The following is a 15,478-nucleotide window of genomic DNA, read 5'->3' as shown; positions in this document are numbered from 1 at the left end:
TTTCGTTTTTGAATTTGAATTCTCTTTCCATTCGGAATTAGCGAATTTCGGCGAAATTTCGGCCGAAATTTCGTTTCCGGCGGTTGGCGGGATTCGGAAAAAAAAAACAAAAAGGTAAACCCTGGTTTGGAGGTCGCGGAATCGAATACTGGGAAATTACTATTTGTTTGTGTGTTTCATAGGCACGCATGTGCTGAGCCAGCTGCGCCTGTTGTAGGCGAGCATGCATGATTGGAAATTTGGCAAAAGTCTCGTCGTGTTCGTGTTCTGGAAAGTTGATCCTCGGACACTACTAGAAACTTCTTTCTTTTTTTTTCTTTGATTGATTCTAATATACTGCTAGTAGATACTTGTAGTACTATTAGCTTGTACTAGTTCTAGTATACTAATAGCCTAGACCGAATCCTAAATCCTTGCAGACATTTTTTGTATAATTTTGCGCCGCATCTGGATATATGGTGACCCGAAGACGCCGACACAAACGACCATCGTGGTGACTGGTGAGGACCGGAGGTGGAGGCGTTGGTGGCAGCTACCGCTGTCTAGGCTACTGGGGCAAAGCACCGGCGAGTCGGCGACGCAGCGGCTGAGCGGTAGCGCGGCGCGGCGCACGAGCCGAGAGCAAGCAGCAAGCGCAAGTAGCGACCGGTGAGACGAGGGGCGCCCCTTTTGAGGCGGGAATTCTGCCGCGAACGCCAGAAAAAATACTGAACAATAGGCGAGACGAGAGAGCGGTCAAACACTGAAAACTCGGGGCGCCCGGCGACTTCGATTCCCCCGGCCGGCCATTGCGAGCTGCAGCAGGCCAGCGCCGGCCTGATCGTTTCAGGAATTCAGGCTCCGGCAGCCGGAAGAGGCCGTCGTTTTCGGCCCCCTCGTCGGCACGGTGGCTAGCTAAGCTAGCGTACAAGTCAGTGGTTCAGCGCACGATGCCATCAGCGACCTGCTCTATTGATTAACCCGAATAATTGCATGCATGCGGTCCGCCTAAACCACCCCAGCTCTATTGATTAACCCGAATATAATTTACGGTCTTCTCGCCGCGCCAGATGTTCCCACGCGTAGGGAGAAAGGGGGGAGAAGGAGAACATGGACGGGAGCGTTCGCCACCAGCAGCTTTATTTGCGCCACGTCAAGCACTCGCCGTTCAGGGGCATGGTCACTCCACTCGGCAGCCGCGACATGGCACGAACAATGATTTTTTTTTTTTTTGAGGGACATGAACAATGATCCCAGCCAGGCCAGCACCGATGTGACGCGTCACGACTGAGCATATTCGCTCTCTCCGTGAGAGAGGATAGGGAACTGTGCTTTCACACGCCCCTGCTGCTGCAGCAGCTGCCGGTGTGTTGTGTACTTGTGTTTTCTCCAACTCCGACTGCTCCCGCGCCGTCATCAACAGTAGTTATTCCAGCCGGTGCAGAAAGCCGAGCCCGTCGAGGAGACAGGTCGTTGCTTGCATGTCGTATTACTGCATCAGCACGATCTGCATGCCGACTCTCCAGATGAGGATAATGTACAGCAATCAGGCCGTTACTACTACCGCCTGAAACCCTGATAAGCTACGACTTTGCAACAACCGTGGCCTCCCGGCGACTGCTTCGCTTGCTCCACCTTCTTGTCATCTCGGCATCTCGCCTTTTGCTTTCGTAGAAAAATTGAGTGTTTATTGCCGGCTCGATTCAGCCCTGTTCGTTTGGCTGTGACTAGTGCAGATTTATTATAAAATAAAAATACTGGTAGCTGATTGATGGTTGGATGACGGTGCTGATTTCACATGAGAGAAAAACACTGCTACTGATTGGCTGACAAGCCAAGTGAACACATTAAAGCCGTGCTGAATCCAAACAAGTGGAGTAACCAATCATGTCAGGGCATGGCAATGAACGGCCGTACAATAAGACATGAATATGCGTGGGAGGGGGACCAGCATGCAGCATCCTGTACAGTTCAACGGCCAGGGTAGAGCATGATCTCCGCTGACACTGATGTGACACAACTGAGCGGATAGTCAGCCAGTGCTTTTGGCACCAAAGAAAAAAACTATTTGGCATCATGGCATCATGGCTGGAGTTGTAGTGGGAAAAAAAGGGCAGCAAGTGATCGGTGCATATCAAATGAATCCAATTAGCAGATCAAATTTACCTGACAGACAGCACAAAAGTTTCGACTTTAAACCAAATGGTTGGCATTTTTTCCACTTTCAAACTGGAAGCAATGACACAGCAAGTACTCGTCGTTCGTCGAAGAACACTAGTATTGGTTCATGTAGGTTGCTCAACTGACAGGCCGCCTGACAGAAGAAACATGCACACAGGTAAGCTACGATATTTAGTAAGTTTACCCAGTACAGCGTGTTAATATGACATACCAGCATCTGTTCTTGTGTTATCAAAAGTCATGGAACACCATGAGGGACTCATCATGTCTAGTGAGAGCTAGGATCAAAATGTTCTTTCTGTTCCGAAGTTTGGTTTCATCCTTTGTACCCTGAAATAAACAATGTATGAGGTTCTGATGCGCAGCAGTGTACTCTAAATTGTCTGACTTTGCATCAAGATCAATTCTGGACAACAAGATACAGCAAACATGGGATACAAGCCCAGGAACTTACATTGCAATTTGTATTCTAGATTAAAGAATGCGACTTCAAGTATGGCAACTTACTACAAGGAATTATTGTAATTGCCAAAGATGATTAATAGCTAACCTCGAGTAGAAGTTCAGCCATACAATTGACCATCTGGCGCAAGTTTAAAGCAGCATGATAAAGATGATCGATGTAGTGTTCCCGATATGTATTTTTCACTCTCCAAACAAAAAACTGTGCATTTCCTGTTCCTGATGCCGCAGAAGGGACTCTCTGCAAAAATAATTGACTTATATTCCCAGCAGGAGCAGTTCTTTTGTTGTGTCCATTTAAAGTACAGAACAATATTGCTTGCAAATATTTAACTCACTACTACTCTACTAAATGCGCGGCAACTGGCAAGTGTAACAGTTCAGCAATTGTCTTCACTGCTGAATCCATGCTTGGCTTAATCTATCGATCAGGTAGAAGTATTCTGAAACTTTTGCTCCATGAAAATAAAAACTGAACTCTCCATAAAATGGTATTATATTTGGCAAGGACTATGGTGGTACGGCTGATATGTTCCGAGAAGAATAGTTACTTTGTACTAGACTCTTAGACTAGTAAATCATTAAGAGCAAGCAAAAGCATAAAGAACAGGGGTAATATAAGCATATAAAGTTTTCCTGTTCTGGCCTTCAGCTTTAGGAATTGGCAGTTGCGTAAAATCACTTCATATAAATTATTTGTGTTTACCTAAATTATTGATTAGCTAAATATGTAGTTGCTAGCAGAACTCTCCGTGTAGGTTGAGGAGTTAAAAGTTTAGTTTTCAAGCAACATTCACAGAAGTGAGCCTCCTGGAGATGCAATGGCTAGTCCATGGGACTCTAATTCAGCACTTGGTTGTTGGACCTTGGGTCAAGGCATTTTCTTTGCCTCTTCTGACCCTGAGAAAACCCAGGGTCGCCTTGTAACCTTAGATCTCAAAGCATCTTGGAAGTAATATGTAAATCTGCCCAATCAAACCACCATCACCACAAACACCCACCCACCCAACTGGCAGATGCACATTAACAGCCTCCATTGTGCCAATCATGTGCACACTGAAGATTTTTGAAGATGATAATGTAGCCTGTCTGGTAGCATCCATCGATGTATAAGTACACCAATGTTCAATAGACATGGAAGACAAAACAGTCTGAGATTTTCTTCATTCCAAACTAATCATTCTATTTGGCAATATTTTTTCCAGATATACCACTCAAAAACCCAGAGGTCAGTAAGAGAAGGTTAGCAAGAAATGTCCAGATATGCCCTATTAAATGACATACTAAATCAGTCAACCCCTTTCACATCATTAAAGTAGGGTAGAGAGCAAAAACATTGCAATAAGTAACTGTTATTTTTTTCAACTGAAAACTATTTTGAAGCAGCAACTCCAAAGTAAAGGGACAAAAGTATTGTTAAAAAGATGGGAGTAGACAAAAAAATTTGTCGAAGCAAGAAACGCTACATGTGTAGAGTTTATGGAACAAACCTCTGAATCTATGTATTCATCCTTCCAAAGTTTGTATAAAGTTTCATGAACAATCTGCTTGTCTAGAATTGTCTTGTCAGTAATCTACAAATTTCGATGGAAGTCTAGCATCATGCTCTGAAGTTTGTAAGAGAGTGAATAATAAAAAAAACATGAACACACCAGCGTAATGAAGATCAATGCATCATTGATGCATATAAAATGTGTCTGAAAACATAGCAGAAGAGTGCAATTTCCTTGGCATAGAAAATTACTTACTTCATCGGTCTCAACTGGACCGGCTTGTTTCAGCAATAACCTAAAGATTGTATAAGCTTCTTGCCCATGTTTCTTCTTCATAAGAGACTCTACCTATACGCATAAAGAAGAGGAACCAATATGGGTCTGATTTTAGGATATTTTAGTAAACCTAAACAATAAAAGGATGAAACAGTAAAGCATTCACGTACCTCATCGTTTCGACATGTCTCGACCAGTTTGTTTAAATCTGCAAAGAACACACAACTGTCATGCAAAAATCTTACATAAATAGCTTATAATGTCAAGGCTGATAGTGTCATAGTGGAAGTCCAAATCAAGAATTACATCAGTGTTCAAGAAACACTACATGGTAAATAGCATGTTAAGTCAAAACCACCAGCATTAGGTCAGAAACCTCACAAGAGCAGAGTTAAGGTTGTATTACCAAAAAATGATACCAAACTGATGCACTAAAGTTTCAAGCAGAGAGGAATTCAGATAACTAGACAATTCATGTATACAGTGATACAACAGTACAGTCTCCAGTTCATGTACAACAAATAGTTAAATACAAGTCTTACCGAAAGTGAATTGTTCTGGGTCCCTAGTGGTAGAAATGCACTCCAGATCATTCAATACACTTATTATCTGATCCACTGTCATTGATGAACCTCCTTCCTTCTGTCCTACTCTCTCCAAAATTCCATTCATTGGTGATGTCACTGCAAAAGTCGGAAATTCATTACTAAAGTAGTTCATCTCATCAAAATAATTGAAACTTTGCCAAAATACAGTCAAATTTGATACTTTTTTCATCAAATAGCTTTCAAAATTTTTAGTTTGGAAACCAAAAAAATAATCATATATGCAGATCACATAAGAAATGCCGCCACCCCACAGTGCCCCAAAAGATCGCAACATTTTTATTGTGTATAGTAAAGTGAGGATCAAATAGGAAATGAAATTTAGGATTTAGGGAGTCAGGAAAATGATAAAACAGCACAACTTCATCTAAGGCCATACCAGTGTTGAATTAACTATTAGTCACTTCATAATAGTTTATCAGTTTATCGGGCTTCCTCATTTCAGAACAGTTATCCAACAGAGAGATCAACATTGCAATTATTACTGTGTTTTATATCCTTCATCTCTGCTACTGATGATGTTAACAATAGAGTGGCCTCTTATGTCAATAATAATGGTCTAATATCGTTAGTTATTCACAAGAAGGGCAGGCCTGGTGCAGCGATAGAGCCTACCATCTGTAACTGGAAGGTTCCGGGTTCGAGCCTCAGCCTCTGCACATTTGTGCCGAAAAGGCTTGGTGCTCCCCCAAACCCCGCCCAGTGCGGGAAACCTACGGCACTGGGTACGCTCTTTTACCATCAGTTATTAACAAGATTTTATGCCTCTTTGGTCATTGCATATAGAGTAGCATTTTGAAATGGACTAGCATAGCGCCCGTGCGTTGCTACGGGTAATATAAATTTTACCCAAACCTACATGAGAACACAAACCACCAATTTTGTGCTCTTTCACTCCGTGTACAAGCCGTGCCACGACCGCATGAGGTATTGATTGTTCTGGTTCCGATTGGGATTCGGATTGATTTGTTCGGGTTCCAATTAGGATTCCGATTGACGTACCGAGGAATCATTGCTTGCTTTATAAATAGTGGAGATTAAATGTATGGCATGCTCCAAATTGGTCCATAGAAGACCCTTATACAGATAAAAAGGTTCAAAATTACCAACTTAATGAACAACTATCACATTGTGGTTTACTATAAAACTAGCTATCAGTGTTTTTTAGCACCGGCTAGTGATTCTTTGTGGATGCGCGTTTGTGGGCAGATGGTAGTGCATGAAGACGCAAGGATTTATACTCGTCCGGGCCGCCGCGAGGCATAATACCCTACGTCCAGTTCGTGTTGCTCGTGTATCTTGCACTGGTTTCAACTTTAAAGTAGGGGGTTACAAACGAGCGAGAGAGGGACCGGCGTCCCAAGTCTCTAAGATCGGTGAGGTGGAGTGTTCGTGGTTCTCGTCTGGTTAGGGCAGCTGCCGGCGGGTTACAAACTGGCCAGGTGCGTTTCCTCCTCTGTCTGTTCGTTCGCCTGACGAGGCGGGCCCGCCCAATAGGTCGGGCGGGAGGCGCACCCCTTAGGTCGGGTGGACGCGGCCCGCCCCTTGGGTCAGACGAGGCGGAAAGCTCTCCACGTAGGTCGGGGCTAATCGGTGACACTATCACGCTGGCTGATGAAGCGTCTTAGCCCTTAACCCTTAATCTCTGGATATCCGGTATATTTATACCTGACACTATTTATGCTCGTGCATTGCTACGGACAAAGTTGGTATAGGTATCGAATACGTATAGGTGCCCATGCGTTAATTTTGTGAGATCTACGTGATCGAGTCGTGGACGGAGGGGGCTGGTCTGACACGCATACGGGATGGACTAAGGTTCACCTGTCAATGACACGAGACAGACCAAACCTTTAGATGAAACCTTACTTGCTTTAGAAATAGGTATAGATAAAATTTATAGTAAAGCTCTATTTGGCACGGCTCCAGCTAATAGCTCCATGACAGATTTGAGGTTGTAAGCATAGTCACCGGGTTTGTGCAACGAGGGTGCGTTCCACGTTCCAGGAACGCCGTTCCGGGGACGGGAACGGAGAATATTTTCATTCCCGCAGTGTAAAAATCAATCCCAAACGCCGCTCCTCGTTCCCCGTTCCTCATTCCTCGATCCATCGTTCCGAGAACTTCGGTGACTATGGTTGTAAGCTAAAATAAATTTGACTAATATATATTTTTATCCTATCGTAAAACACTTGCTGAGTACACAGAACTTCAGCCCCACGAATCTGGGGCTAGGAATACACAGCTCCAAGAATTCTTCGAGCTGGAGCTGTGGACGCACAGCAAGTGTTTTTTTTTTTTTTGCTTGACAGCTCTGCAGCCAGCACCATGAAGCAAGACAAAAACAGATGCACATTCAGAACAGAGATATATGATAAAAATAGTCTAACTTCATGAAATATGCAGGAGAGCTATTAAAAAAACAAAAGCTGGATCAAGCTAGGACCAACCATGTGGCTTCATATTATATACGAAATAGGTACCCAAATTCACCTTGACAAGGATTGAACTTGGTTGGTGTGGATAACATCCACACCCGCAACAAACTGAGCCAGGCTCAATTCCTGGTAATGTGCATAATACTTATATTTCATGGTCTAGTATTGAGAGCATTTGAGCAAGATATTGGATGTTACCAGTCTTGTTGTCATTGTTCATTACATTGGCCTCAAAAAATGCTTCCCATATAGCAAGGGTACCAACCTTCAGCTTTGCTTTCTTTCGGTCTGCACAGAACTTCAGTACAAGAAAGTATAAGCAGTAGGCATTGACATAGTTCAAGGTCATGCTTCTCAGACCTGCACTTAGCATGTATAGACAAATAAAATGTATAACAAATGTGCTGTTAGTATTTGTTTCTTCTTTTTCTGTACCCCATGCATGTAGAGACATGATATATATAAATTGTGAAGCTAACAGTTTTGAATTTTCCTTCAACTTAACTTGTAAAGTACACCCAACTCTGTGCCACAGATGATAAGCTTCTGCAAGATGTCTTTACATAGAGAACCGAGTAATGGTTTGGTTGATAGATCCTCCAGTTAAGAGGCCGCCCACTCGGGCTCAAACCCAGGTGCTCGCAGGGCATGTGAGTAACTTCTCTATAAGGGTTCAGTACTCCCTTCTCTAAAGACAAAGCCAAGGGGACGTCTCTACCGGTGGATGGTTCTTTTTTCTTTCTGGAGAAGCGAAGTTCGACTTACCTACATCTGATGTGAAATTAACATATATGAACTTTTATTTTGGTAAACCTTTTTTTTCTGTAGTTCCAATCCGTTCTTAATTCTATTTGTTCCAATGTTCGAGAAAACGTTAAAAACGTACGTTTACTCGCGAGTAAACGGTAATCCCAGAGCATCGATTATGTCCTGTGCGGCGATAAAAGCGCTGGGCGCGCCTAGGCGGAGCGATTATGCGCGCGGCAGAGTTTAAACGGTGAGGAAACGGGTAAAATGCGTCGCGATGCGTTAGACGGAAGGGCGGGGGACCGGCGGGAACTTTCCCGCGCAGGGGAAAAGAGCGGGCGGGCAGGTAAAGGGCTGGCGGCTAGGTTTTGCGGGCCGCACCCTGCTTCTCGCGCCGCTATTTCTCTCGCCGCCGCCCCTTCCTCCTTTTCCCCGAGCCCAACCCCGACCCCGACTCGCCGGGCGCCTGGATTCCTCGGGTCCCCGCCGGGCACTGGCTACGACGGGAGCAGCAGCCGAGGCGGCCCCTCCCAGCTCCCGGCGGCGGCGCGCTCCCAGCAGCTGCGCGCTCCCAGCGGCGGTGCCCTGATCCGCCACTTCCCTGTGTCCTTGCCTCAGGTGATTTCTTCAATCCTTTGCATGAAATTGATTGCTTTGTGTCATCTGTTGCTGTTTCCCCATCGATTTGCTTGATTTCTTGATCTGATTTGAGCAATTTGGGATCTATTTAGTATTTACTACAACATGAATGCAATATTGCTACTCTGCTGGTCTGCTGTATGCCTGTATCTGTCTCCCTTGTTGGAGTTGTGCCCTGCACCTTGCTTTGCAGGATGTCGACACCTGAAGTTACTGAAGTTCCTGCAGTGACAGAGGATGAGAACAATCTGAAGAGGAAGTCATCTGACATAGGATGGGAGTGGGGACGGCTCTGTGATCCAAATGACAAGAACAGGGTCAAGTGTCTTCTTTGTGGCCATGAGAGTGGACATGGATAGTGAGAACCAGGATGATGGAGATGAAATTCAGAACATAAGTGCCTATATGCCATGAGGAATAGTGGGAACCTTGCTGCCAAGTTATCTACTCTAGTTATCTTTAATTTCTGTTGTGTCATGAACTTAATTTATTATCTTGTTTGTTGTCTGTCGTGTTTTGTGAGATGTGACTGACTTGTGAGAGAAGTCAGCAATGCAACTTATGAGTGATGTACTGATGTCTTTAAGATATATTTGTGGTTTCTGAGCCTTTTCCCTTTTGCATTATTGTGGATTTGTGGTGCTGTTTGGAAGATTGAATGGACTGACATGTGCAGCACTAGATCTGTCCCTACAAGATAAGTTTCTACTCTTTTTCCTTCTATTATTGTTGAATTATGATTTATGAATGTTTTCAGATTGCTAAGTACTATCTCTTTGATTGACAGGCTTTTGCAATCAGCTGTTTGTTGAATGTAGGAAGGCAAGGAGGAGCAAACATGAAGTCAAGAACAAGTGTGCAACAGCAGGTAAAAGTCTCTACTTATGTGCCTTTACAATTCATCATTTTGGCCTTCTGGTACAGTATCGTATTGCTCCCAGTAGTAAAAAAAAAACATGCAAACATTTAATCGCGTTTAATCAACATTTACTCAGCCTAGGCGCTAGTCAGTGGCCTAGCGCCTAGCGTTTTCTTGAACCTTGATTTGTTCATATAATTTCGAGAAGACTCCCCCCCCCCTGAAATTATATCTGGTAAAGGTTGCACTGTGCTTGTATATAGGATATACTACCTCCGTTCTTAAATATATGACACCATTGACTTTGTTCGTTCATTTGAATTTTCATCTTTTTTCTATAAATGTTTCAGTCAATAGATAAATTGCAAGTCAAACCAAAAGTACATACATTTGATGATAGATCTAGTGGTACTTGTTTTACTTTACTTAACTAATTTGAGGAAAAAAATCAAAGGTGTCATATACTTAAGAACAAAGGCAGCATTAGTTAGGAAAAAACACATAATTAGAATAAATTGGCTTGCAATTAGCTAGACTAGGATTCTGCTTCAATAAGTCCCATTTGCAGACATGGAAGAGTAGGTAAGCACAAATGCACATGGGAAAAAACATGAATACATGCACCTACATAAATATGCTATATATAGTAGTGCTACGTGTACATAAGCACGTTCAAGAAAAAAAAAAGAGTACTCACTTTCTTCTTTAAACAAAATATGAACCTCTCAAAATTTGCCCGCCAGAGTACTTCATTTTCTGCAATTATTGAATCCTCTTCATCTACTTCTAGGGCTTCATGTTTCCGCTGAGAAAACAATGATTAAGATAATTAGCAGATGAACAGAGAAGCATATTTCATACATTTCAAACAGTGTAATACTATATAATGAAAACGAATGATGCATGTTTTGAAGCTTTCATGAAAAAGACTATGTACTCCTCCTTCCCCGTGTAAATTCTAACAAAGAAAAAGTTACATCTAGTGCTCGACTAGGTGGATCACAATGATGATGTGTGGCAGAAATATCTCAGAGAAGGAGAAGTATTGCAACTCATAAAAAGGGCAAACATATGTCCAAGATTTGGTGGATTCTAATTAAGACTACATCCCCACCATTAAATGTGTTTATCCGTAAATGATCCAGAACTTAATTTAGCGAATCTTCAGTACGACTAAACGGACACCAGAAAATGTATTGTCTGGGAAAGATTTGAGCTCAAAATAAGAAAGGAGTTTGTATAACAAAGATAACGCTCATTTGGATCCATATTTAAGTAAAATTTCAGTTTTGGCATTTCACAAGTCTATAGATCCTGAATACCATGCAGTGCAAATGTGTCGGCCAATCAACCTAAGTTTTTATTAACGAAATAAGTAAATCTATACCACTAAAATGTGTTATCTGGGTCAAAAAAATCGCTAACATGCAGGAATATCATCATATTAATGAAGAAGGTATCTAGCAAAAATTAAGCTAAAAAATACAAAAGAGGTGTGGACAACAAAAACATCACTCATTTGGATCTATGTCTAAGTAAGAATATAGATTTGACATCTCTCTAGGTCTATATATCATCATTTTCAATCACAATAACCTGAATATCATGTTGCTTTTTCAAGTTTAACACAAGGAAGGCAGAATCAGGATCATCATAGACATTTTGTTCAGTAAGCATAAAGCCAACAAATGACAAAATAATGATAGGCTATAACTGAAAGAGCATAATACCTTTCCACCAGCAACAGCATGATGATCATCATCCTTTGCATTCAATGACTCGTCCATGGAGTATGGAATCTCAGAAAATTTTTCAGCATCAGATAGAGCTGCAGTACGGACAACTTTTTGCTCAAGTGAAAGAACCGTCTCAACAGCCTGTCCCAAAGATATATTTGTCAGCTCACCCAGCCAATCATGATGTATATAACATGTAACAAGATCAAGATGGTGGTATTAGGGGTGGAGACAAAAACCAGAACATGAGAAACGTAGTTAATGGCAACATATGTTTTCATCAGCAGCCCAGGATCAAAACAAGATGTACAACTCTTTTTCATGTGGGGACAATAGTATGCTATTCCCTTTTTATCCCTGCTCTCATCTACTTTCAGTCTGTCAGTCATGACACTCCTTAACCAGTGATCTAACAATCTGGTTTGAATGCTCTATGGCTACGTCTAGACTAGTCAACTTTTATCAATTCCTTCACACATCATCAGATGCAAGTATTTTGTAATACAGGTCCAAGCCAGCAATGCCCACAAACAAAGGAGGTACCACATCAAAGACATTCACATTACATGGTATCGGACTATGCATGCCGCTATCAAATGCCTTCTCTACTACAGTATTAAAACAGGGGCACTCAATGGGCTTTGTGAAATAACAAATTCCATGAAAATAGAATATTATTGTAACACAAAACGAGCATCAATCATTATGGAGCAAGGTAGAATGTGTCCAGAACTCTAAACACTACAAACTAATACCCACAATGGCCAATAAGGAATAAAAGTTACTTACTCTAGGAGCTCGCTTCCTTGTGGACGTAGGCTGCTCATCTATAAGCGGATCAAAAAAAGGTTCTGGTTTTGGGCAACGTTCCACATAATGCGCATATACAAGTTTGTTGAAGTTCATTCGTATTTCTTCCCTTGTTGGTTTGGGGCTGCCTGAAACATGTACTGACCCATTAATAGGAGGAATAAAGTTGAAAAACAAATCATGCCATTGAAAAAGGCCAAAGTTCAGACAATAAAAAAGCAAACGAGTAAATAATGGTCAGATAACCACTTCAATAAAAGACATACCATCTGGTATTTTAGAGATTGTTCGCCACACAAGTTGATCAAATGTTAGCCTGCCATTCAGAAGTAATCCTTCAAGAAGAGCTTCTGACTGCAAGTTGTAAAATGTCATCAAAATGCAAACGATAGCTAAAATATGTTGGGACCTAGGGCGTGTTTGGCTGCCACTTAAGGGTACCGCGCCTAAAGTGTGACAGATGAAACGTTCACCACACCTATGGCGAGCTTAGGCGGTAAAAATCAACTCGTGTGGCAAACTCGTGGTGCCAAACAAACACTGAGGCAGTTCATCATAGCTTCGGCATGGCAAACTGCAGCATGCCTAGGCGGCAACCAAACACACCCCTAAAGTTACAGCACACTATTCTTTCTGATAGATAACTAGATGAAATGAAAGTCATTTCAGTGGCAGAAATAGCACAACTAAAGAAAAGTTGTATGTGAAGACTTAAGATCATGTCCGTTATTTCTCTTTTCAACTGTCACAGACCAATAACTGCTAACAAATTGCAAAAGAGCACAATGAATTAAATCAAACATTTAAGATGGGCACCATAAGTTGCATTTCTAATGTTAATCAATCGAATTGAACCTGTATATGGTAACCAACATGCTTTCTATGAGTTGTTATAACTCATAACAACAGGCTTAGGATAAATGAACGTTGGGCTAATATCTTTTACATAATCAAGCATTACGAATAGGGGGCATGAAACACAGACCATCACATCCCAGGAAAGAAAAGGGTTTAGCAGTGCAAACAAGATGGACAGTTTGCCCTTTGAAGGGGTGAGAAGAATATGTTCAGCACATTAGCTACTTGCTATTCTCTGAACATGAAGTGCAGATTGAAGTATTATGAATGCATAAATGAATCTGTAGTCGAAGAGTACAAACTACCTTGAGCACCAAATCTGACTAGTTGTGCACATTCTAAGTTGTTTAGCATGTCATAATAATCTTCAGTGTACCACTCAGAAACTCAACTGACCCCTACCACTACTCTGGAACTTTAATCAAGGTGAAGATGCATCTACACATTCAGCAACCTCTGACAAATTTCAGCAATTAAAGAACTGCAGCAACTGACTCCAAATTTATCCAACATTTAAAATGTATCAGCATAAACGGAACGACTACAACCAAACTCATGTAAACTACCTCTGGAATATCCGCACGGACAACAGAAAGGAACTTTGAGAAGCGCAGCCGGTGCAGGACATTGTCGAAGATGGCCAAGTAGACCGTCCCCGTCTTACCGCTGCTCCCTGCAAGCCGCCCAATTGTGGTGTCAAAGTCCAGCAGTGCATCAAATCAAATACTACAGGAGAGGGTTACGCGGACGGGCTTGCCTATAGGGGTCGAGAAGGCCTGGACGCAGTTGTGCTGGATGAGAACGAGGAGGGAGTTTTTCACCTGCCCCCGCGAGAGCTCGAGGCGGCGGACGATCTCATGCAGTGACAGCGCGCCGTGGCGCAGGAGGCAGCCGCACACCTTCTGCGAAGGGGCAATCGAGAGTGCGGGCGTTAGGTCACCGCATTCGCGCGCGCGCGCGGTCGCTCCGCGAGTGTGCGAGGAACGAGGGGGAGGGGAGGAGGAGTAGAAGGAACGGAGGCGGGCTTACCGATACGAGGGGGCCGAAGTGGTCGGAGATGATGCTGACGGCGAGGAGGATGCCGTGCTGCGACACCATGGCCGCGCGCCGGGCGGCGGCGAGGGATGCGCTGGGGTTTTTCTGTGCGGGATGCGGTGGGCAGTGGTGGACTAGTGGTCTCGCCGGCTCGCCGCGCCTAAACCCTCGTCGACGGGATGTGGGGAGGATGGGATGGGGAATTTATGTGATGGACGGCCAGGATCGAGCGCATCTTGAAGGGCCGGTGATTGAGGGATTGAGGAGACAGCAGAGTTGGCGTAAGCCACCCGTAAGGCCGTCTAGAGCATTTTCAGCGTGTCCACTGTCCTCAGCCTCTATATAAATCTTTTTTGAAAAGTAGAAATTAGAGGTAAAAAATCCACTCTAGCAGAGATCATATCTGGCTTCTTTGAGTAGGGAGGCTTTCAAATTCCTCTCTCCTAACTCATGTCTCACGGATGCATATGAGGCCTCTACTCAACCGCGCGCCTAACTTTTTCCTCCCAACCATAGCCTCTACTCATCATCCTTGTCCTTTTGCTATGGCGGGGCCGACGCCGACCACCACCACCTCCACCACAATGACACCAACCGTGTGTTTGGTTTCGGGACGCGGTGGGTTGGGTTGGTTCCATCTCTTGTTTTGGAGATGGCTCCAAATTCTACTATGTTTGGTTCATTTTTTAGTTTGGGTTGGGTTGATTCTAATTTTTTATTTGGTTGGTGGAGTCAAGAAACAGAAAACGGATGACGTTAGACGCTGTTATACCACTATTCACTGGACCCCATGTGTAAGAAATGGACCTACATGTCATCCCCCCTCTCTCTTTTTTTTTACTTTTCTTCTCCCTTATCCTCTTCCTCCGGTCCTCCCACGCGCCCGACCACATCTCCATCTCCGCCCAAGCCCGCCGTCGTCCACCTTGCCCGCCAGCCCCGCCTTCCCGCCGGCCGCCACCATGGCCAGGGCCGCCGGATCTGCGCGCTGCCGCCGCCGCGCGCTCGGCCCGCCGGCCCCATCCACCGCCTCCGCCAATCGGCCGACCACGGCCCTGCCCTCCCGCCGGCCGCCGCCTACGCCCTCCTCCGCGATGCATCCGCCACCGGCGCCCTCCTCCGCCATGCCTCCTCCGCTGGCGCCCTCCTCCGCCGTGGCCGCCGCCGGTGCCCTTCTCCGCCCTGTCCGCCGCCGCAAGCTCCCTCCTCTGTCGTGGCCGACGCCGGCACCCATGGCGTCTCTTGGCCGGCGACAGAGAGACGGGAGAGAGACGCCACCGTCAAAGCATAACGGAGCGGACTCATCCGCCAGATTTCGTGGGATGGAGCGAACCCACATCTCCATCGAATATTCCCTTCT

At 44.2% G+C, this 15,478-nt stretch overlaps 1 protein-coding gene across 2 annotated transcripts; it reads right to left on the bottom strand.

The window, feature by feature from the left end:
* Positions 1 to 1,883: 1,883 nt before the first annotated feature.
* LOC120660557 (DNA-directed RNA polymerase III subunit rpc3-like) lies at positions 1,884 to 14,312 on the bottom strand. Of its 2 annotated transcripts, XR_005669643.1 has the most exons (16): positions 14,113 to 14,312; positions 13,841 to 13,985; positions 13,650 to 13,756; positions 12,492 to 12,579; positions 12,205 to 12,353; positions 11,410 to 11,556; positions 10,377 to 10,484; positions 7,633 to 7,732; positions 4,934 to 5,074; positions 4,562 to 4,599; positions 4,371 to 4,463; positions 4,113 to 4,196; positions 2,711 to 2,863; positions 2,372 to 2,490; positions 2,146 to 2,293; positions 1,884 to 1,985 (listed from the first exon to the last, which is right to left on the bottom strand). XR_005669643.1 is itself a non-coding variant. In XM_039939129.1 (15 exons), exons 1-14 carry the CDS (start codon positions 14,179 to 14,181, stop codon positions 2,392 to 2,394), a joined length of 1,521 nt encoding a protein of 506 aa, XP_039795063.1. In that variant the 5' UTR covers positions 14,182 to 14,312; the 3' UTR covers positions 1,981 to 2,293; positions 2,372 to 2,391. The 2 variants fall into 2 exon arrangements, 1 of the variants encoding a protein (XP_039795063.1); XM_039939129.1 differs by having other exon boundaries at positions 1,981 to 2,293.
* Between the last annotated feature and the right edge of the window lie 1,166 nt (positions 14,313 to 15,478).

This window comes from Panicum virgatum, chromosome 2N (assembly GCF_016808335.1).
Source record: "Panicum virgatum strain AP13 chromosome 2N, P.virgatum_v5, whole genome shotgun sequence".
Lineage (NCBI taxonomy): Eukaryota > Viridiplantae > Streptophyta > Magnoliopsida > Poales > Poaceae > Panicum > Panicum virgatum.
The sequence above is the reverse complement of the archived record's forward strand: the minus strand, read 5'-3'. Positions and strand labels throughout refer to the sequence as shown.

Coding starts and splice junctions, on each gene's coding strand:
- LOC120660557 (XM_039939129.1), bottom strand. CDS start 14,181: ATGGTGTCGCAGCACGGCATCCTCCTCGCCGTCAGCATCATCTCCGAC. Junction 5,075..7,632: donor GAACAATGACAACAAGACTG/GTAACATCCAAT, acceptor CGACTTTTGCAG/TGACATCACCAATGAATGGA. Junction 4,464..4,561: donor AGACATGTCGAAACGATGAG/GTACGTGAATGC, acceptor TTATGCGTATAG/GTAGAGTCTCTTATGAAGAA.